Here is a 23,778-nt window from a genome sequence, read left to right as displayed (position 1 = left end):
GGCACTACTTCACCTGATAAACACCCTCATCATTTCAGACCTTCACATTGAGAGGAGGGGCAGACCCAGAATTCTCTGGAGGGATGATATAGCACATCTGTCCTGGGAACACCTTGGGGATCCCACATGTGAGGGGGGGGGGGGGGGGGGGGGGGTCCCTGGCAAAAATCAAAACAGGGGTGAATATTCCAATGGTGAAGTCAAGGTCTATATAAATACACAAAAAACAAGGAACGGGAATCCAAGAACTCCAAGGGAAAATATTACAAATGAAAGCAAAGGACAACAGGTATAATGACGATGTTAGTATACTATGGCCTGATTGGAGAATATGGTGATGAGCAAGGAACTATTGTCGTATACTACATGGCTATATATATATATAGCTATATATATATATATATATAGCTATACTACATCCCACCCTTGTAACTCCGTGTTCTGTCTGTTACCCTCTGGAAGGCGATACAGATCACTGAACACGCGCACCACCAGACTGAAGAACAGCTTCTTTGTAAGGGCCGTAAGTGAGCTAAACAAAATCAAACATTAGACAAGTTAGCACCACAAAAGTCAATTGCAATATTGGGACATATTAGGACATATTGGGCATCTTGAGGTATGATCATCTTCAACTATGATATCATGTGATGATGTCATATGGAATGTCATGATGTCATGTGGGATGTTGTGATGTCATGTGATGTCATATGTGATGTCATGTGATGTCATATGATGTCATGATGTCATGATGGGGAGACATGTCATATGAGACATCTTGAGCTATTGGGACCACTTATGTTTTAATGCATGAATGGAACTGTGTGTTGTTTATTTATTGTTATTTATTATTTATTTATAGTTGTTTATTTATAGTTTATTGCTGTTCATTTATCACTGTTCAAAGATTCAGGCAGCACAAATGCATTTCGTTGTATTATCATGTACAATGACAATAAATTCTATTCTATTCTATTCTATATACATGTCCTCATATTTATTCCTATATGAAGTAAGTGTAATTGTTTTTTGTTTTTATTTTGCATGCCCAGATAACGAAATTGTGCACTGCTTATAATTCTTGTTTAACTGTGCCTTTTTATCTTCTCATTTCAAAGTCATAAACTGGTTCAGCAACAGGCAAACTGATGTGTGCGTCAGAAACGATCACTCAGCAAAAAAAGCTCCACAATTCATTGATTTAGGCATTGGATTAAGGAAACATTTAATAGCTGTTTCCCCTCCATTGTTCCCTAAAGGTGTCTTTATTTGAACCCTTTCTCTTTTATGGTCCTGCAGATTCACTCGACAAATGGTAAGTTGGACTCTGCAGGTCCACACGTCACAGGGACACATCTGTTCTGCTTTTCTGAGTTTGACTTTTTTTTTTATAAACTTTGCATTTGTCACAGCTGAATACTTGTGATTCTTCTAAAATCTTGAATGGGTTGTGTTTAGTGTGAGCAGTGAATGAACATGTGCAGCAGTGGGGTGCACACTCTGAAAGAGGCAGGGGGAGATTTTCTGAAAGGTCATTGTCTGAAATAATTTCTGCAATGTTTTCTTAGTTCACATTGCTCAGATGTTTGTGCGTCATGTCGGCTCTGAATGCCAGCTTGAACTGTTCCTTTCAGTTTATCTTCACTTTGATCGTATTTTCTGTGTCTTTTCACATGTTAAAGAACTCCACAGTTTTCTTTAAAGGGCACTTTACAATTCAAATTGTAAAACTTGTAAAACAATCTGCATTTTGCTTTGCAATGCTGTCTCTAATTTGATTTTTAAATAACATTAATGTAGTCAGAATAAATCACTGATTCCATAGAATGCAAGAATATCAATCTAACATGGACAAGAAGACAACACTTGAAGGCTTCTGATGGGTCTATTTATTTTGGAGAACATACAGTTGCAAATTCACAAGTAACTTATCTTTGAAATCATTCTCAAAAATCTTCAACAGCATTCTTGAAAGTATGAAAATTGCAAACAGAAATAGGACGATTCATTTATTGGACATGAAACATTGACATGCTGCAACATAATCAGGCAAATGCATGCTCTTCCTCAGGGAACATCAACAATAACAGATGTAAATGTTGATCTTAAAAACTGGGTCAGAGGTGGATGGTGTGCAGTCTGTGGAGGTCTGGAAAGGCATTTTCTACTCCAGAACCGCCTGAGGTGATTGTGAAAAAAGTCCAAAAAATCTGCAGTGGTTCAAATGCACTTCAGCAAGTACGAGTTGCAGTTGGATCCTCTGCCACAGTCACAAAGCTTCCCAATGCGGGGCCCAAATCTCATGGCACACCTTTCACCCATCCCACACTGAGAGGAGGGAGAGAGGGAGAGAGGGAGAGAGAGAGAGAGAGAGAGAGAGAGGAGGAATATTGTGGGGGTCAAATATTTCCAATTCATTTCACTCTGGTTGTTTAATCGTTTTAATTTGTGATCAATTTCAGCAAATCTGCTTGTCACAGACAGTTAGATGTATGCCAGAGAACCTGATTATCTAATTATAGCAGAACTTTTCATTAAAAGCCTATTCATCACCCAGACTCATATTGAGCCTCCAGGTAAAAGGATTTTGAGTTTAATTCAATCAATAATTTACAGAAGGACTTTCAGCGTCTCTTCTCAAGCTAATTGGACTTATCTTGATTTGTCTAATTGCACCCAGCAAAAGACTGTTGTTGGCATTTCCCCTCTTATCTTTTAATTACTGGCATTGTGTTTAATTATGCAGCTATGGCGTTACAGAGCTGACTGAGGGAACTCAACCAAACCTCTGGGTTACTGTCATACAAGCCCCAAGGTAGACATGCATGAAGTCATATCACATAAATCCTTACCTTTTAAGAGAAACATGTTTTTAAGTATTTTTTCTTTATTTTGACAGAAAGGTGTGAGAGGCAAGTTAAAGGGAAGTTACCACTGGGATGACCCCTCTCTTCTCTGTAGACGAGAGCCTGGTTTGCACCCTGCTCAGCAAAGCCTCCAGAGCTTCTATCTGCTCCACACACACACACACGCACACGCACACGCACACACACACGCGCACACACACACACACACACACACACAGGAACGAAGAGCACCAAACAAGTCAAGTTCCAAATCTGCAACAATGGTAAACGTTTTATTTATTAGAATGTTTTCTAATTCTTTCAAAGACCAGGAAAGACGTAAATTATATTATTTTTCACGTATTATTATGTATGTATCGTTTACTTCAATTGTCTGTTTAAAGTTGAATAATTGGTATATTTAGAATACAAATATACAAATATGAGAATACAAATAAAACATAAACGGTGTGCAAATATAAGCATATAAACTCTGTGACCTGTGCATAATCTCCTGTGTGTGTGTGTGTGTGTGTGTGTGTGTGTGTGTGTGTGCGTGCGCGTGCAGGTACTGACCAGGTCTCTGTCCGTGGAAAGTTCGGGTCTCTCCGCTCCGAGCTCTTCGGCGGAGACTTCCTTGGAGGCCTGGCAGTGGCACAGCGCGGACAGCAGGCCCACGCACAGCACCGCGCGGAACATCCTGGAGCTGTCCATGGTGCTGGTCACGGTGCTGGGTGGGGGAGGAGGGCGGCGGTGGTCTCGGTAAGAGTCGGCTGGGAGCGGACAGGAGGAGGAGCAAAGGGTCGCGGGGATATCCAGAGGACGCTCTCCTCCACCCAGCGGCCCTCCTGCTGTCTTATATGGACTCATGGCTCCGCCCGAGAGGCACGGACACATAGATGGGTACTTCAAGGTTTGAGTCCATGTGATAGAAATAAAACTCAAAGCTGTATTAACACTTAATGGGAAACAAAATTACATTCCTTTTTACGTTTTTTGTGCCGGCTCAGAATTTTATGATCTTTATTGTTTTTTTTTGTTTTTCATCTATATATTCTTTTATGATGTCTTATTGAATCTTGATCTGTTAAAAACCTGTAGTTATCAGAAGTGAAGTCAATACTACATTTCTCTCTGAAGTATACTGGAACAAAAGTTACTCATATCTTATCCATGATGTTGTAACTCAAAATGTAGTTCAATAAAGTGCAATAAAAACATCTGTATAACATCTATAGACCCAAATGGGATGGAATTAACGTTAAGTATCCTAAAAAGATGTAGCAATCTGAGACGAACAAATAAATAAATGCATCACTTAAAGTAAATTTGATTTTGTTGGACTTGTCTATGTTTATATATGGTGACAGTTTCAGTTATTGGAAGCTTCAGGCTGGATGTTTCACTCTCCACCAATCATATTATCGTCCACAACAACATTAGACGTAGAATAAATGTGCTTCATTAGAAGAAATGAGGAAGAACAAATGAGGCAAGGGAGATGCACAACAACAACAACAACACCAGAGTGAGAGCATCTTTGACTTTACTGTGATAATTAAAGCGAATGAAGTGCACGAGAATGGGCTACAGGACTTAACTGGGATGTGATCACATAACTATACGAGTAGTTTTCTATTGTTTTACCTCAGAGATGTTCTGTACAAAGTTGACTTAAAGTCTATGGACACATTGTAGTTGCTTTTCATCGCTCCTGTTTCATAAACATGATCCGTCCTGACTGCACTATTAAGCATGAATGTTTGTTTGTCCTACAGGACAGAGGCACATCCATCCTGCAGCACATCCATCTCCTTCACACCTTCAACTTATTGATCATTACATTACAGCTTCCATGATGCCTTGCTCCAGGCAATGTGTTTGTGTGTGTATGTGCCCGTGTGAGAGAGAGGGAGTTTTCTTTTATTTCCAGAATTATTGTGTTTAATTGTTCTCACAAATGAGCAAATATCTTTAAACCAACACCATATTGGTGCTTTTATAAATAGGTAATTTAGTTTTAGAATCCTTTCTCAGGTCTTCATGATCATAATGACACAAACGTGTGTGCCTGCAGGTTTAAATGGGGAAGAGGGATACTTAACAGAGGTTAACTTCAATTTTGTGAGTGAGTCTTTGAACCTAATGCACAGTTTGTTAATCTTGTAAGATATTATATAGAATACAATGGACTGATGAACAGATGTGACATTAAAAACAAACTTTGAAGGGATATTTACTAGTGAAGCCAACTAACAAGAATGGGCTCATATTTTCTTTTTTCTTCTTTATTTTCTTTTGCCTTTGTTTAAATGTCAGTTCATCGTGAGAGAACATCCTGTAATAATGCAAGGCGTCAACTTGTGCCTGCATGTGCATTAATAAAACTGCATTTCCAATTGTCAATAATTTAAAAGGTACACAAGCCAGAGGATCAGAGCCACTGTTGAAAAGGAAGAGACATATTGAGTTGTATTATTTCAAGACAAAAAGTCACCAGAATAAAGTCAAAATATTTCCTTAGTAATCCATCGTCAATTCCTTTTATATAGAAGTAGAATGACAGTACATTCCTGTGGTACTTTGTGTATAGAGTCATCACCTAAATGATGTATAAAATAAAATAAAAGGTTTCATTTAAGTGGTTAGTTAGATTGGAAACTACCTTTCCTCGTGGTCTGTATTTTGTCATAGAGATACAGTAATGTGTAATGGCCTAGAATACACATTTCAATCATCTGAACATTATAGCAAATACAAATGCCACAATGAGAGCTTATTTTACTTTTAAGACTTAAGTACAGATGGTATCCCCACATAGTGATGACACTTAAGTAAAATAAAGCAGCAACTAATTGAATTTGACTAATTCTTTTGTCATAATCTCTACTTTTACTCAATTACATCTATATATCTATACTGCAATTACACATACCTATACTACTCCAAGAACTTGTAACTTGACTTGTAACTTATAAAACAATGACTCGGTCCTACATTTAGGTCTTAGCGAACTTCAAATACTAAGTTTATTTGCCACACACCGTTACAATTGACAAATGGTCAAACTTCCATTTCTCTCTCTGGGTGTCCTTCCTGTAGTCGTCGGCAGGGGGCGCCGTGTCCGTAGCCTGGTTGCCCTGTGTTTCCTGAAAGTTCAGGATTAAGAACACACCCAGTGACATCAGTGAGGTTTGGAGAAGAAAAAAAAGTTCTAACTTGAATCTGCAGAGAAGGAACCGGAGGGCCGAGAGGTCCTTCAGCTTCGTGACACAGTCTGAGGGTTTTTATTTCGGACGCAAACTTTTCCAAAACTCCGTGGAACGTTTTCGTGAAGCGGCAGAGACACTTTTCTCCAAGAGGATGTCCACTTCAGATGAGACAGACGGACACCGGGCCAGATATGGCTGTAAGTCCAACTTTACTCACCTTAACATGCCGTACAGGAGACTTTCACTCCGTCAGAGACCGAAACGGATCCGTATCGCGGACCAGATCCTCACGCAAATCCTCTTCACAGGGACATTTATCCCGCTAACTTTGCTTTATGTTTCTGACTTCCGCGTTTTATATCAGTCTGATGCATTGCCGAGGCCTGCTTGCTTCACGTTTGAAATTTTCCTCCACGCATACCAGTGAGCATGAATAAGTTCAGATCCAATCAATCAATCAGTCAATCAATCGTCTTCATTTCATTTGTTTAGCACTTTGCCTCCTTAAAATGCAGCTCAACGTGTTTTCCAAAGACATTTGATTGACAGATATATAATAAAGAACACACGGACCAATGCACAAAAGTCAGAATAGATAAATGAACTCAAAATCACGAACTGGAAAGGTTCTGAGCTTTGTTTGATGTTTTAAAATAAAATCGGTATGAACCTACAGAATACAAACAAGACAGAAAGACTGAAGTGATCCAAGTTTATAGAAACCCAGGGAAATTCTGGGATTTGTTCTCTACATTAACATGAGGCAAAGTCTTCAGAAAATAAGTATGAGGTAAGAATTACTTTTCATTTGATTGCACAACATCCATCTCAACACTCCAGCAAATGTGTAAATCAATCAGACTGTATGTAACCAAGCCAGATTGGTGAAGATCAGCACATTCGCAGGCTCTGTGTGGTCATTGGGCCATATCGGAATTTTTCAGGATGAATGTTCCCTGTGATGTCATACAGGCCTGATTCCTCACCTCAGACGTGACAGGAGACTGGAAAGGGGAGTCTTTGTATTGCGCGCCCTCCTGTCCCATCCCCCTCTCCATAACTTAGAGGGGAAAAGCATGCAGGATTGCTCTGCAGGCGGGATCTGCTCTGCTCTACGAGGAGTCGCCCCATAATCGTAACCTCTCCTGCACTGTTTTCCGTCTATGAATAAGCTGTCGTTTAGAGACAAAGAAAGGCCCACGTCATGTACTGTGAAACTGTCTCACAGGCACAGATGAGTGATTCCTGAAGGTGGTTTCCTCCTCACTATGAGGAACCTTTAGCAGGCCAAAGACGGGAAAAAGGGGAAGAGTTATGCAATCAGTAAAACCCAGAACTGCAACTGAAATATCAGTAATTATTGCTGACATTCTTTCTGTTCTTTTGCTAAAAGAGAGTGAGGATACATTAACTATGAAATTGAAATGCACGGAAGGATCAATCTGGTAATTGTTATTTTTGATTTCATCACAAATAACTAAATCAAACAAATAAAGAGAAAATGCCCATTGCAACTCTTCAAACTGCTTATTTTGTGTGACCAACAGTCAGAGTTCAGAGATATTTAATGTCCAGTGATACAGAATGGCGCAGGAAGATATCAGAAGCACACATTTTTATACCGGTTTGTTTTTAGGGTGTCAATCCCAATCTACTGCTTGACTCAACTGCTACTCATTTCATCTCTCTCGGTTTCTGTGTCTGCTGTCGCCTGTAACTCTGTGTGTATATTGTGTTCTCCAGCTGTCCTGGATGGTGTGGAGCGGCTCACGGCCGAGGAGATGGACGAGCGGCGGCAGCAGAACATGGCCTACGAGTACCTGTGTCACCTGGAGGAGGCTAAAAGGTCACACACACGCACACGCACGCACACACACACACACACACACACACACAAACACACAATGCTGCGTCGTGTATAGGCTGACTGCAGACCTCACGAACACAGGCCGCAACAGCACCTTGATGATAAAGACCAAATGTCACATTCAGACCACAAACACACAGAGACGAGCCTTCAGTGGCTGCTGAATGTGGCAAGTTGTAGTAGTAGTGTTTCTGTTCATCGTTCATCAATTAAGTATCTTAAAGGTAAGTTGTTGCAGTATCTGGTGTCTTGTGTTTTAAAATATAAAAACTAATGGAAAATTCTGTAGATCAGCAGATGCAGTGCTATAGGCAGCATTTACACATGAAACAGGCCAGGACATGTAATCAGCCATGTTTGTTTGCTCTGGCATGGGCCCGGGCTCACACATTTGAAAGAGGAAGGACTGTCTGTGCAAGGCAGGAAGTGACTCAGTCCCTGTTGAGTTTAGTATCATCCACTGTTGCCACAGAAACCCCCAGTTGTCATAGCAACGGGTTCCGGTGTGAGAGTTTGTGTGCGTGTGCGTGTGTGAGTGTGTACTGATAAAAAGTAAAGTGGTTATATTGCTGTGTTGCCTCGCATTCATGGTCTTTCCTGTTAATGTCATCAATCGGTGAGTTTCAGGCTTGATTTAAGTTTTCCCCTCAGTCTGCCTCATCTATCCCACTAAGTGGTGTCACACATTCCCATTTAGGGAATTCTAAAGCCAGGATTCCTCACCCTGGCTTTGAATTGGGTTGGAACCAGGTTGCTGGTCGGGGCAGACTCTTTTGTGTAGCTTTCTACGCACACTTTGAGACCAGTTCTGCCAAAAGCCAGCAGGCGTGGAAGTGGAAGACTTGCAGAGGGACAGGTAGTCATCATACCAGCTAGTGGTAAACAAAATGGAAGGAAAGCTTGTGGAATTCTGTCAGTCCTAGCTGTTTTTGTTCACTGTATCAAGTACAGAATATGGCACTATGGTGGAAAAGGGGAAGCAGTGGTCAGTAATGGCCGTTATGTCCCTGACAAATCTTTGACTTCTGCTTCCTCTTATTGGGAATGGTGTTACTCCTGCACGTGTTGCTTGGTTATATGTGTTGACACCAGTGAAGTAATGCCTGAAATCACCAAACACCAGTTACCAAAGAGTGAAGAGTCTCTAGGCGTTTAGTTTGTCAAACCAGATCCTGGAGGACTTTTTTATCACTCTTGACATCTCACATTGTGGTGTTACTGCACCTCCACACCGTAAGCCTCCTGTCTCACTGATTGAAGTCCCAAATTGTATTTTTGAAGTGCCTGTTACTGAAAATTAGTTTCAGATAGATGAGCTCCATGTGCTGAACACCTGAGCCTGCAGCAGAACACTGGGGGTGGGGGATGCCGGGCGTGTGTGATGAGCTTAGTGGTATGATGGGAATGTCTGTGACGGGTGCAAGGGAGGGTGTGAGAGCGTACCTGTGTGCCTGGAGATGCACAGATGTAGGAATGCAAGATGACTTTGAGCCTTTATGTGCCTGGCTGCTGTCAGAACTCCATTCTCCACTCTCTCTCTCACAGGTGGATGCAGTGGGAAGGGCCAATACTCATGTAAACTGCTGTGCATGTTATCTGTGTGGATTTGAATGCGCCATGCTCGGCTCGCTGTCAGCCGCTATACTTCAGCCTCTGTTAGTTAATGGGTCAATTCAGGTTTCGTCTGACCTCTTCTGAGGTTCTGTGCCAATCAATAGTTTATCTTCAGTTTTACAGCGATATAAGACTTAAAGTGGCCCGACCCAAAAACCTGATAATGGTAAACTAAAGGAAAAATATACTGTTTGGCTGTAGGAGAAGAATGACTGAGTTGTTTTAAGTTCCAAAGTACTAAACAAAACTATGGCAACAGAATATTAGAAGGAGTTTCTTTCTCTCTTTCCTTCTTTCTTTCCTTCTTTCTTTCTGTCTGCCTGTCTGCCTGTCTGTCTGTCTGTTTGTCTGTCTCTCTTCTTTGTCCCTGTCTCTCTTTCTTTCTTTGTCCCTGTCTTTCTTTGTCCCTCTCTTCTGATTCACTTTCTCCTCTCTGGGAATGCAGTCAGGCATGTCTTTGGAATGATACCTCTGTTTATTGATCCATAGGGGTTGGCTGCACATTCTTTCTTCCTCACATCGTCACAGCCAAACCTGCCAAATCTGATGTCAGTGTGTCATCTCTGCCATCTTGGTTATCCACTTTCCTGGTTTTTCCTTATTTCCAGGTTGTACTCACTCAGGAGTAGTTGTTGTATGATGTAGTAACATGTGGGCGTAGCTGAACGGTTTTGATGCCATAGTTGAACCAGATTCCAGAGCTGAAAGCCTATTGACAGCATGTCTGAAGTGCCTTTCAGAGAGGGAGGAGGGTGTGTGTGTGAGTGTAGTTGCATATATTTAAAGATGATATTGAACTAATAAAACTTGCATTGAACTTTTACACTATCTGAAATGATTGAGCGTAATGGACGTCCCTGTCAGACTTCATGTCTTGGTTTGTAGTTCTGGCCACTATTAATTACTGTTTATGATGTCGCCCCATTATACGTCTCATTGTACTCTCAAAACAGCCACATTTCCGATGACTTGGAGTATATCAGGGCAAAAGAAATTGTTGATTTTTGCAGAGTCAGCTTCCTATGACCTTGTAGCATGGCAATGTGAGCACATACTTTTTCTCCATAGCATAGTTAGGATATGGCCACAGAAAGGTTTTGTTTAAAATGCATGATTGTCTTGCTACTTAATGAGGTGCATTCACACAGATCAGTTAACTTTGTATGTGAAATAACTGATAGGAATGGTAGGCAAAATTATGAAAATGAGACCCAGGCCATTGAAAGGCAGCAGTGTGTCCCAGGGTTTCTGCTGATCTCACCTAAAGTAGTGTATACTGAGATGTAAAGGGACCTACACACTGACTGTTGCGGCACCTGTAGGGTTAAAGTGGTGCAGCTTAAAGCGTCTACTGAATTAATTAATGCATTTGTACTGTGTACAGCAATGTGCAGCAATGGAACGTAGAAGCACTGGAAACCAGGCATAGGAATGTGGTTATTTTTATATGCCTGCTTATATGATTGGCACAATGCGTTGTCAGTGGCTTCAGTAGTAATACACTAATCTATTGTTGTGTGTGTATATGTGATATGTTCTGATGTTGGCCAATGGTAATATTGATGAGTTTTAGTTTAAATGTTCTTATTCTTTCACAACTACAGGGTCAGGTAAATGTTTGCTTTGCTTCTGTCAGAGCTGTTCCGACTGTCACATCAATAGGATTTACAGCTAGTGTTTACCTGCTGGATGTACTTGTGATATACAGAAAATACTCATCCTCTCTTTGCACCTAATAGTAGTTTTGGTGTAAAGGAAAAAGACGTGATCTGTCCTTTCTGTGATGAAGTTGTTTCTTGAGAGGGTTGTGCATGTTTGGGTCTGTTTACAGCAGAGAGATTATACGATAAACAGTTTAGAGTGAAAATTGTGTCTAATTAGTGTTTTGCATTGAATAATGAAATGTCAGGGTAACTTCCCACCAACCTTGAATTTCAGAAAAGTTACGTATTTTGGAAAATTACTGTGTAGAAAGTACCAAACTGTTATTATGCCAGAGAACTCCCCATCTGAGGATTAACAATTGACAGTTTGTTTCACCAGATGAGACCACGAAAGTCATTGTAAGCACTTCAGAGTTTCATGTCCAGCTTACTTTGAGAACCTTAAAGCAAATGATTTTCTTTTGCAAAGAATCCTTCAGCTTCTTTTCCATGGCAACCGCTCACCATGTGTCTTGTGTGGCCTACACAATTGTTAGAAGAAAATTTATTGTAGCCATTATCCAAGCTTATTTAAAACTAGACATTTTCTAAAGGAATGTTACTGCCCCTTTTAATGAACTTTTCAGCAAATTGGTATTTTTTACGATATGGTTTGCTGTTGGTCTTATTTAGTATCACAATCAACTTGTCTGCTCTGATGAACGGAAGGTTGAGTCCCTGGAGAGTTAACAAATTTGTCTGAGGAGCGATGAAGCGTAATTCTGGTTCTCTCAACTTTGAGATGCTGCATCCCCTCTGCCACAGAGCAGGACTCGGTGGAGAGTAAGGGATCTGACGCGTCATCTTAAATTGAATCAAGCCTTGTCTAGGCCTCTCTCCATCACAACTGCCCCCACATTTAAACATTTCTAACGAGGGGTGTTGCAAATTGCACAAATAATTGCATGTAATAGATTTTCTGTCACTATTTTAAAATGAAGAATCCATAGATAAATCGACAAAACATTTTTCCTTCTTGTAGATTGTATTTTCAGACTGTGGTCCAATTGGGTTAATCCTCGTACTTTAATTACATATACTTCAAAGGCAGTAGAGAATATAAAAGGGCAGCTAAAGATGTATGATTGCACAAGTTTTGTTCCATTTGCATCTATTTGATTCCCCTCGGTTATCAGTTATTTTTAATGATTAAACCACTAACAACGCACCTACTGACATCCAATCACAATGCATGCAGAATACAGATGTGTAAATGCAAGTTTCTGCATCAAATGTCAAGACCCAGATAACGTATCCGTCCACAGAGATCACAGTTTAATGCGACTTGTAAAAGGGGCCTACATGACTCGTTGAGTATCGCTGACTCACTTCTTATAGTTTTTACAGGAGAATGGATTTTGATTTTGGTGCATGCAACAGAATGTCTTAATGGGTTGAAAGATAAATGTAAATTCCATTCCAATCATATTAAAGTGTATTCACAACACTCACAGTGTATATACAGCTCAGATATGCCACTTCTGACAAAGATGCACTTGTTTTGCGTCAGTGACAACAAATGGCAGATTTACATTGGGAGATATTTTTCCTCGATGGCTGCAGCTGTGTTATTTGACTTAACTTGCGCGAAACTAAAGTGAGGCATGAGGGAAGAAATTCCTGCTCTTGGTACAGACTGCACACATACTAACATTACTGGATTGCATCATTGACAGTGAGATAACGAATTGCTATGTTTTGGATTCCTCGCAATGATGGGCTACATGTCTCTCACTGGAAATCAAATGAATCTGAGAAAGTGTTGGCTTTTTCACAGATTGGAACAGTTTGTCATCTCACTAAGCTTGTTGCACACAAAACCTAATCATAACTTGTAACTTGGATCATAACTTCAGGAATTCATTTTGCACCAACGAAACTGTGTGCTGCTCGAGGGGCTGAACTTTTAGTTTAGTGTTGCCATACTTGCACTTTCCCAGTCAGGACTTTGTAGCTCTCATTGTCATGTTTCACAATTTTGATTAAAAAGCCCTCTTCCTTTCAGCCCTTCTGCCTCTTGCATTAGTAATGTGCTTCCTGACGTTTGCAGTTCTCTCCGCTGGAACACTTTGTCTCTTCTCCACTATCAGGATGTTAAAATCAATGGCCCCCATTCTGTGTGGAAACGTAGTGGGAATGTGAGGAAGGAACCACACAGTTTGTTTTCCTGATAATTACGGCTGTTGCGTGCCTGCTAGTGCAAATATCAAACGGTGTTTGCGCTGAACGATTTGGGGAAACTGCAATAAATCATTTTCTGACCAGTTTTGAGAAGTAAGCAGAAGACAGACACCAACAACTGAGAGCCGTGCAGACTTTCTTTCTCTTTTTCCCACCGTTTAAGTAAATTGTGAAATTTAAGTATAATCGGTGTTTCTACAAACCACGTCCATATATGAGTGTGTAGACTGATGATACTATACAATATATTGTAGCAAATGTATTATTATTTACATATGAGTGCTGCACTGCTCCTTCCTGTCTCACATGAAACCTGCAGGTCAGGAACTGATTTCTTAGGAATGTTTGTCTGTATTGTTGCATTTAATCATATGTCAAGACAGGTCTAGCATAGTGAAGTCTTGTTGTGTACAATATTTTTGAATACTGCAATTATTTGCTTTATGCTTTACCAAATGACTGCAGTACACTGAAGTAAGTTCCTCATAAATATGCGACCATTTGCACACAATTTCCTGTTTTCAAAGAATTTCCACATACTCTGGTATATAGCTGCTGCCACTGGTGAAATGAGTATTATGTAAAGTCTGCGAGGCCTGTCAATATGCTGAACAATGGCACAAACAGTTTGATGGCGATATGATGCGTCCTCAGGTGACTGCTGGAGTGCCGGTGACTTCTGTCACCTGCTGCATCTCTGCAGACAAACAGAGCTATTCAAAATTATACAGTAGGCTGAAGTTTGTATTAATCCATTGTCACATTAAATGAATTCCCATTGTGTTATTTAATTTACCTAAAAAAAAATCCTACAAAAGTCTTATTTTTGGGATGTATTACAGGCAGCAGCAGTAGAAAAGCTGAATAATATAAAATGTATTTCCTGAAATGTCGTATAGCACATGTGTCTTCTTTTGACAGTTTATACGCCCATCAATATAGTAAAAAAATAATTACTAGATCAATGTTGCACATACGTCTCAGTGGCAGAGTTGTTTTTGGTGGTGCTCACTGCAGTAAATGGGATGAGAGAAGGAAAAGTGAGAGCTATCAGTGCTCCATACAAACCCTGCAGGGAGCCTGGCACCGCCTCCCCTCCCCCCCTCCCCTCCCCCACACTCTCTCACCTGTGAAACCTGAGAGCACAAGTTACTCTTCTGGTTTAGGGAGCACACACGAAGCAGCAATCCGTTTACAGATGATTATGAAATTTGTCAGTGCCCTTGGTTTGCCCGATTTGAATCTTCTGAGTGGTTTTAGTCGTTGAAGTGATTGGTCTCAGGTGACCTCAACAGGGGCTGACTGTGGCCAAAAGGCTGGAGGACAGAAAAGACATGATGAGTAACACCTGAGAACACCTCAGCATGTTGGGGCCAAAGGTCACCTCCATTAGTCAGGGCGTGGCTTCACCAAAACTAAAACATTGAAATCTGTGATGTCTCTACTTGGGAGGCCAAGCTGTCCTCTACATCAGAGCGGAGAGGCCATAAATGGCGGCTTAAACAAAACCAAGCTTCTACTCTTCAACAGTGACACAAGCAGCCTTTGGATCCATTACAGCCAGATGAGGTGTCGGAAAGGAAAGGAGAAGTTTGGCTCTGTTCCTGCACAGAGTCAGAATCATCTTGCATTACATAGGACATGACTTTATTGCTCTTACAAATAAGAAATTTTGTTGTTACAGCAGCATAAGCTATAGAAACAGATTACAAATAGAAACACACAAGAAACAATATACACATTCTGTACAAAAGGTAGAAAATATTATTATATTGTATTATATTGCAGAAAAACTATACTATACAATACTGCACATGTCATATTATACAGCTTAATTGTGGTTGGTATGAATGAGTTGTGGTAGCGCTCACTGCCACTTAAGGAGTTGGTTAGAGCTGGTGAGATACTCCCAAAGTATCATGGAGGGGGTGAGAGATGTTGTGTACACGGTGGAGGTCAGCATAGCTAACATCCTTCTCTCGCCCACCACCTCATTGGGGTCCAGGGGGCCGTCCAGGACAGAGCTGGCCCTCCTCACCAGCCTGTTCAGTCCCTTTCTGTCTTTCTCTGTACCTGCACAGCCCCAGCAGACCACTGCATAGAATATGGCCAACATCACCACATTGTCATAAAATGACCTGAGCAGACCTCAGTCTCCTCAGCAGTAGCAGCAGAAAATTGCACTCTGAAGATTCCTCGTATTCTTCCTCAATTTCTACAAGCAGAGGGGAAAGCTTTTACTAGTCCCACATCAGGCGTCATGGGAACATGTTAGAAATACTTAACAGTGGATTACTGTGCCACATTTCATACTCTCAGTGTGACTGGAAGGGATGAGGTCAGCTGGTGCAAAGATTCCAGTGTTGCAGCAAAGCATGTAATTGACAACTTGGCTCTCACTCATCTTTTTTTCCTCTCTTCCCTTATGTCACCTTTCTCCATCCCTCCCTTTGTGCTTTGCCTCCACGAAAAAAGCCCCTGTGTCCGTGAATCATTGCTTCACGTGGAATTTGTAAATTCTCATTTCAGCGTTCCAATTCGGCTTTTGCGCATCACCTGGAAAGCTGCGCTGGTTAGAAGCTCCTTTCCTGCACCCACATCAAATTTCAGATTGTGAATATCTGGACTAATTATGAACAAACCATTGAATGAGAAACAAGGCCTCCAAATGACTTGAAGAACAATTTTGAAGCGCTCGATATGTGATGATATTTGCTTGTGGACATTTCGCCATTTGTGTGTAAAAACCTTTTAACGCAGATTTTCACAAGCCAAAACATTTTTTTGGTCTGGTCAGGATTTGTCACCGTGCCTGATTTAAAAAGTAGAAGTGCAAACAGGCTTTTAATTCCTCTCCAGGGAGATGAAGAGTTCCTGTACCTTGACATTGTGCTGTGTTCAGATAAGCCACCTCACACATTTGCTTTTCCAGTTATTCTTTTAACATCTTATCATTTCTTTCTCAGACACACACACACACACACACACACACACACACACACACACACACACACACACACACACACACACACACACACACACACACACACACACACACATAGTTTTTCCTTATTTATATCGTTCCAAGTTCTTTACAGAACGGTACATTGTTAAAAAGTACCGGCACTTTGTTTGTGTGGGCGCTGGTGATGTCATCACTCAGCCATTTCCTGTTCCTGTGACCCTTCCGTCTGCTGCATTGTGTTCAGTGTTAACATTTTTATTTCTCTTTTATAATGCCTCTTTCATATAATTCTAGGCAAACTTACATCACAGTCTAAATTTACTTTTTAGGGTTTTTCCAGAGACGAGGCTGAAGTGGTCGGTGACGCAAATGCTTTTCCTGCCTTATTTCCTAGGTTCATGTTGAATCATTTATTGTAATTTTCTTTTTTTTGCCATTACTATTGCCATTTGCGTTTAAAACACTGGCTGCTTGACAAGCTGAGATTTGAACACAAAAATCATTTGTTTCACCACCAAAGCCAGACAACCAGGCCCATGCAGTGGTTCATCTGCAGGCATGGACTAATGAACAAAACCCCCTAACGTTACAATAACAAAGATGATGGTCTGTTAGTATAAGCAGCATAGGATCTAGCTGTCATTAAGTGTGTGTGTGTGTGTGGTGTGTGTGTGCCTTCCCTGCAGCTGTACAATCCCTGAATATAAAACCAGTATCTGAGGGGTCGTATGTGGGGTCAAACTGGCCTGGAGAACACAGGAAGTATCAGACAGCAGTGAGGTGTTTGTATATCTTCCTGCACAGACAGTTGTCAGTGGGCAGGGCCTCTTCCTATGAGACTGACCTCAGCTTCCTGCCAGAATTCAGAGTTGTTGGCAGGGATAAGATACTGATATTTGTTCTGCTGGAGTAATGCCTTCAGATGATTTATTTTTTACTTCTGACTCACTCTGAGAAAACCCAGTAGTTCACAATAATAAGAGAAGGTAAACAAAAAAAATCCTTGAAATGAATTGATCAACAAGTCTGCAAAATATGTTTATTTACGGATTTTTTTAAAATTCTGAAATGTCACTTAATTCACTCTGTCTTGTTTTGTGAAAGTAACACCTGGCTGCTGCTTTCACACAGCTCCTCCACCTTCACGTCTCTGCTTTGATTTTGTGAAGATTGTGTGAATACTTCCAGATTTTCAACACGTCTCTCAAACTTCTGGGTCGGACACTCCCTCCTCTGTCACAATCACAGTTTGACATTTCTTTAGGCTGCCACATGAAATCCCAGTCATAGCTCCAATGCTTACTGGTTAAGTGTAGGGTGTGTCAGTGTTTGTGTTACCTCGGAAGGGTGTGTAGCCCTGATAAAGGAGCCATTAGTCTGGAGTCTTTATGGAGCCTTTCACTCCTGCTTTACAGAGTGAAAGGAGGGGCTTGTTCCTGGCCGGCCAGCAAGCCAGGCTCTGTGCCTCAGGGACGGCCGCCCTGGCCTCAATAGCAGGCCTGTGTCTGGAGACCCCATGTCACGACTTCCTGGGTAGGGAGTTGTTTCAGCTGGTGGGTAGCTGACCTCTGAAATGCAACGTGTGCTTGTGTGCTAGAGTGTTTAATGCTTTCATGTACTTTCAATGAATATCCAACAAGTTTAGAAATCAGAAACTCCTTTCAAGATGAGGTAATGTAGGATAATCTTGACCTCACTCTTTCAGACAGGATTTGAGTTTGGACTATATTAGGGAATGAATCTATTCTGTAAGGGTCCTCACATGCATACAGTAATGTGTGTGTGTGTGTGTGTGTGTGTGTGTGTGTGTGTGTGTGTGTGTGTGTGTGTGTGTGTGTGTGTGTGTGTGTGTGTGTGTGTGTGTGTGTGTGTGTGTGTGTGTGTGTGTGTGTGTGTGTGTGTGTGTGTGTGTGTGTGTGTGTGTGTGTGTGTGTGTGAGTAGGAGGAAAGGAATCTTTTTATCTTATTCATGCTATAGTCAACCTTGTTTTTGCTTTGTCAAAGGCCTTAGTTCCAGACTTGTGGGAGTGTTTTCTTAGTTGATGAAAAGAGAGAGTGTGTGTTTACCTTTTTCAAAAGGCCACGTTTGACCTCACACTGTGAAATTCCTCCCTGCCAATGATAAACTTAAGGTTGTCATAACCCGAGAGCTGATATCAAACCAGGATAGATACGCATCACTGCATAAGACTAAGGGCTAGAGTTTTTTCTGACTTGTTGATGTAAAATCAGCACTGTGTTCCAGTGTTTCACAATAAAAGCTAGCCAGAGAAGGGAGGTAATTGTGCCCCCCACCCCCATGTCTCTGGAGGGCTTTAATTGCGAAACATGGAGGAAGAGCTGAAACTGCATTAGCAACAAGCAGAAGCAGCAGCAAATTAATATAGCAAGGATCAGAAAACAGGGAGGTTATAAATCAAATGAGATCAGTTGTACCTATAAATAGCCGAATATAATATAATCTGGAAAAAAGGAATACTCAGCAGATTTTCCCTTCAGCTGAGATGAATAAAGGCATTTGTTATGATTCCCCAACTCAGCCTTTCTGTTATGGCGCGGATGACATACTTGGAAATCTGACACGGAAGTAACTGAGGCAGATTAGGGGAAAGATCAGAGACTGCTATGTAAAACTATGGCAGGTGACCACACCAGTTCGCTACTTTGACCCTGTATTGGTGGTGACCATAGTAACCAGATGGCGATGATAACATAAGGTCTTCCAGTAACAGATCTCAGCAGGTCTCCTCTGTGGCCCACGGCTGACTCTGGCACACAGCAGGAATGTGACGCCACAATTTGACCTGAAAGAAATGAAATGTCACACAGAGGCATGCTGGGAAACTCCTCAAACCAGGAGGAGAATTTGTGCCACTGCAGATACTTAAGCTTCAGGAGGTTTTATTGGTGCCGAATAATTGATGAGATGCCGTAGTGTTTTAAGGATGAGAACATTGTCGATTGCTGCCTTTTACTTTACGCCACTAATAAGTTTGTACCGTGTTTTACCGTGTGCACTCATTTATTTCCAATGAAGTCAAGTCAAGTGCAGATGAATCACTTGGTAGATCATGATAGATTTACCTAGTTATAATAATTTTTTTATTCAAGTTAAAGTCCTCAGCTGGTAATAGCCAACGTCTTTGTACAGTATGAAGCCACAATGCAAAGGTCTCACCAACCATCTGAAGTAATCTGTCCTAATCCCTTGTCTTCATAGATGGATGGAGGCGTGTCTGGATGAGGAGTTACCGCCTACCACAGAGCTGGAGGAAGGGCTGAGGAACGGCGTCTATCTGGCCAAACTCGGAAACTTCTTCGCTCCACGCACTGTCTCCCTCAAGAAGATCTATGACCGCGAGCAGACGCGGTACAAGGTGACTAACAGACACCATTACTCCTGACAATCACACACCAAAGCATACAATTAGTTTCTGCCTGAGTCGTTTGATCTCTAAATTAATTAAAGGATTGAATTGATGTGTAAAAATGGCTCAGTTGAATCAATGACAGCTAAGTGTATGTGGTGATTATAGAATCTTCAGAGATGGGTGAAATATTCCTTCAAGCCCATGTGACTGTTCATTTTCCTGCTTTGGGGCCTCAGTTTATGGTGCCTGTTGTCTGGTGTGAATTCACTTTGTGAGGAGGGAATGAATGAGGCGGTTGTGTCCTGAAGTTTTCTCTCCTCTCTTTCAGGCGACCGGTCTCCATTTCAGACACACAGACAATGTTATCCAGTGGCTCAACGCCATGTCTGAGAAGGGACTGCCAAAGGTGAGCAGGGCGAGCCAAACCTACTGTGGCACTGACACACACGAGTAGAAACTCGCACGCAAATGCAAATCAAGTGGTGTTATTGTGGACAGTAATTATCCTATTATTTGGTTGTTCGTCGTCTTCAGTTTGTGTGATCCACCATCTCTCTGACCAGACTGTAAATGCACGCCGTCAGGTTATAGATTGATTTCCTATGTTCCTGTTGTCAATTGATTTGTAGTTGATTCCAGTATTTAAAAATGCATTAATGAAACAGTTATATGCTTTTAATGTGGTAGAGGGATTTATGTTGGACATGTGTAATTCTTTGCTATATTTTTCTTGCAAAAAGTCCTTTGAGCTTTCTTAAACACAGCAGCAAGGTTCTATAACGGCCTTGCTCATAACTTCGTTTACCACATCATTGCAACGTTTCAACAACCGATTAAGAGTGACAAAATGTTCGTGATGGCTTATTGTTCTCAAATAATTTGTCTCCACATGTAGAATTTAATTCTGTGGCGAAATGAATGGAACCAACGAGCTCACGGTGCTGTCTGAAGGGTGGTTGGCAGTAATGTAAATCACCACTAACAGCCACTCAACCTGAAAAGAAAAAACAAACCAGTTTTACCACCTTTGATAGTACACATACTTTATGAGCATTTAAACTGTAGTTTCTCCCTGAAGTATTAATGTTTTCCGCTGGATTTCAATTTGCGATGTATCAAAGAAATAGGGATGAACTCAACAAAATATCAGTTTAGTGTATATCTTGTCAATCCGCCCACCGATGATGACACCATGACATTTGAATGCATATTTGAGTTGCGTAATGCCACATTTGGGCTACCATCTTGCACTGCATGCTGGGACATGCTGGTGTGCTCCCGTCTATGGGAACCTGGTGAAATCCCTGACTCACTCTCCAAACTGTGTTGCAGATCTTCTACCCAGAAACCACAGACATATACGACAGAAAGAACATGCCACGCTGCATCTACTGCATACATGCACTCAGGTATACACACACGCATACACTCACACACTCCTATCACTGTCTCTATCTATTCATCCTTCCCTCTCCTCCTCAGTTTCTCTCTCCCGCTATTCATTTTAAAAAGGCTTTATTAACATAACAATATAAAACCCACAGTGTTGCCAAAGGGCTACTTACGGACAAACAGAAAGAAAAGTGCTTTAAATCTCTGGTTCTCCATCTCTGATTGTAGAGTGAGCCCTCTACCTGTTTGGCCCTGCAGCATGTAATATGATAATATTGACGTTAAACACAATCAGTCCACTGTTGAGATTCCCCTCAGCTAATGAAACACTTAAGCACAAAGCAGACATTAATGTTTGCAATATGAATGAATTCCTCATTCACTCACACGTTTACACGGCTCAGGCGCCTGCGCTGGATGAACAGTATTTCAGCCCAGCATCTGTGGTGAGCGTGTTTCGAGTCTTTGACATTTTTATGACGTGAGCAGTGTGGTTTTTCAGAAGACCGGTATGCAGAGATGGAAGGTATGAAGGTATGGTGCTTTTTAATGGAGCATTCCCCTGCAGGTGAAACGGATGAAGAGGCATTCATAGTCGAGACGTCGGCCAAAACAACAGAGCCAGAGTTTTGTTTTGTTTGTTTGTTTGTTGATCCTCACACCCAACAAGGTGGAACCAGGTTTCAGGAGTATTGTTACAAAACCAGAGTAAAACTGGTCTATGTGGTTTTGGTTTCAGGAGTATTGTGATACCAGAATCTGGCCCAGTTACTGAGAACTGAGTTTATACCTTGCATTAAAATCAGCATTATTTCATTCTAACAGACGAACAGGCTTTTTCTGGATGTAGATGACATTAGTGCAAGGTGTAAATGAAGCATCTATTTTGGATAAGTTTAGTTCGCCAGCAAGCAGCTTTGATTCAGCACAGATTTAATGTGTGTCAAACCTTTCAGGTTCAGACATGATGGAATGATTGATCTTAGCAACAGTTTGCAGTGTAGAGACTTCAGACTTTGGTTCCTTCTCATTTTCATTCTTATCTTACACTTTCCTTTCCATTTTTCTCCCCCTGCACCTCCTCCACCTTGTGCTTCATCATCATCTCTTCTCCTTCTCACTTAGCTATTCATCCCCTCATCTTCCTTCATCTGTATTTTCTTGAAATGTCACATTGAAATTGAGCTTTTTTGTGACGGGAGAAAATAATGCAGACACACGCAAAGAACTGAACCGTTTTAATGATTAATTATGAAAACCAGGTTCCTCTGTCCTGGCATGACTGGATTACATGCTGTCTTTCTTGGTGTGAACACTATTTCCTTTCATTCCGCTCCCGCCCAAAATCCTGTTTCTACTGGAAATATGAATCACAGACAACCACGACATCATTAAATTCTCTATAAGCTGTTGAATGACACACCCAACTATTTATTAAAATAACCGTTTAATTCATTGTTTTGCATTGGTGTTGAAATGCTGAGCATATAGATGCTTTAAATGGCTTTTATTCCATGATGATCTTGTGTTCTTGCCTGACATTGAACATTGTTTCCGCTCCTTTCCCCCCCTAACTTGTCCCCTGTTGTCCTCTCCAGTCTGTACCTGTTTAAACTGGGCCTTGCCCCTCAGATTCAGGACCTGTATGGAAAAGTCGATTTTACTGGTAAGAGTCTGAACAGTCTTGCACCACGAGACCTTGTGTTTTTCTCATTCTGTTCCCATTACCCTGCTGTGTCATCATAACTCACAATAGTGTCCTCAGATTTGTTTTGTGTTCACTTTTAGAGAAGGAAAGAAAAAAACCCTCAGATTTCTATTTACTCTGGCAACGAAAATGTATCATTGCCAAAAAGAATTAAAAATCTTATGGAGTCATTTCATCTTGAATTCTGAACTGCAGGCTCATTTATCTTAAAGCAGCATTAAGACTGCCAATGGGATGGAATAATTCCTTAACTTGTTTCAAGAATGTTACTCCAGATTAATCCAGCTTCCTTGATATCAACCAGAATACCATTACACTTTATTCTAGAAAAGCAGTTGGTTGGTATTAGAACAGGTTAACTAATTTCTAAACCATACCCAGATTTAGAAAAATAAAATCAGATTTGTAGCAGATTAAAAGACTTGTTAAAGAGATTTTGTTGCAGTGTCATGCTGAGAGCAGGGAGGATTTTTTTTCCTGGGAGGTGCTGTTGCTGGAAATGTGAAAGTCATTAGCATCTGCGGTAGCTTTTCCTGTCATTTGAGTTCCCGCTCATTTGCTTGTCCTAATGCCAGTCAGAAATTTGATTATGACACTCAGCCAGCAAAACTGCCTGTCTCTCTCTCTCTCCATAATTCCCTCTTCTGGTCCTTTTTTTTCTCTTTTCTGTCATGGATCTGTTCCTCCTCTCTCTCTGTCCCTCCCCCAGAGGAAGAGATTAACAACATGAAGAGCGAGCTGGAAAAGTATGGTATCCAGATGCCCGCCTTCAGCAAGATCGGTGGGATCCTGGCCAATGAGCTCTCGGTGGATGAAGCTGCATGTGAGACACTCAGGTTTCATACAGGCGGGGTGGGGGGTGAAGTACTTGGGTTCATCAGCATCTGACAGCTGCAGATTGCAGTGTCGTTGATTCTAA

General features: G+C 41.3%; 2 protein-coding genes and 1 long non-coding RNA gene across 4 annotated transcripts in view; 1 reads left to right on the top strand and 2 right to left on the bottom strand.

Annotated features, from left to right (window-relative positions):
* Positions 1-2,138: 2,138 nt before the first annotated feature.
* Positions 2,139-3,789, bottom strand: cartl (cocaine- and amphetamine-regulated transcript-like). Its single transcript, XM_076146997.1, has 3 exons — positions 3,423-3,789; positions 2,933-3,010; positions 2,139-2,328 (listed from the first exon to the last, which is right to left on the bottom strand). Exons 1-3 carry the CDS (start codon positions 3,741-3,743, stop codon positions 2,221-2,223), a joined length of 507 nt encoding a protein of 168 aa, XP_076003112.1. The 5' UTR covers positions 3,744-3,789; the 3' UTR covers positions 2,139-2,220.
* A 1,327-nt stretch (positions 3,790-5,116) lies between these two features.
* Positions 5,117-7,609, bottom strand: LOC142995992 (uncharacterized). The gene is made up of 3 exons (XR_012961713.1): positions 7,045-7,609; positions 5,891-5,995; positions 5,117-5,289 (listed from the first exon to the last, which is right to left on the bottom strand). It is a non-coding gene; the product is annotated as an uncharacterized LOC142995992 (long non-coding RNA).
* Positions 6,042-23,778, top strand: part of iqgap1 (IQ motif containing GTPase activating protein 1) — a 36,072-nt gene continuing 18,335 nt past the window's right edge. For both annotated transcript variants that reach the window (XM_076146856.1, XM_076146855.1), the window contains exons 1-7: positions 6,042-6,255; positions 7,802-7,904; positions 19,609-19,765; positions 20,088-20,165; positions 21,092-21,168; positions 22,750-22,817; positions 23,569-23,682. In XM_076146856.1, the coding sequence (XP_076002971.1) occupies positions 6,210-6,255; positions 7,802-7,904; positions 19,609-19,765; positions 20,088-20,165; positions 21,092-21,168; positions 22,750-22,817; positions 23,569-23,682 (643 nt within the window). In that variant the 5' untranslated portion in view covers positions 6,042-6,209. The remainder of the gene's footprint in view (positions 6,256-7,801; positions 7,905-19,608; positions 19,766-20,087; positions 20,166-21,091; positions 21,169-22,749; positions 22,818-23,568; positions 23,683-23,778) is intronic.

The sequence above is a fragment of the Genypterus blacodes genome, unplaced genomic scaffold (genome assembly GCF_046128005.1).
Source record: "Genypterus blacodes isolate CSIRO-AG114 ecotype Tasmania unplaced genomic scaffold, CSIRO-AGI_Gbla_v1 ptg000036l_1, whole genome shotgun sequence".
NCBI classification, from domain to species: Eukaryota; Metazoa; Chordata; class Actinopteri; order Ophidiiformes; family Ophidiidae; genus Genypterus; species Genypterus blacodes.
The sequence above is the reverse complement of the archived record's forward strand: the minus strand, read 5'-3'. Positions and strand labels throughout refer to the sequence as shown.

Bases quoted from the DNA above. Each gene is read 5' to 3' on its own strand.
- cartl (XM_076146997.1), bottom strand. From the start codon at position 3,743: ATGTGTCCGTGCCTCTCGGGCGGAGCCATGAGTCCATATAAGACAGCA. The intron at 3,011-3,422 runs GTCAGTACCTGC...TGTGTGGAGCAG, and splicing joins TTTCCACGGACAGAGACCTG to ATAGAAGCTCTGGAGGCTTT. The intron at 2,329-2,932 runs GTAACTTCCCTT...CCCTCCTCTCAG, and splicing joins AGAGAGGGGTCATCCCAGTG to TGTGGGATGGGTGAAAGGTG.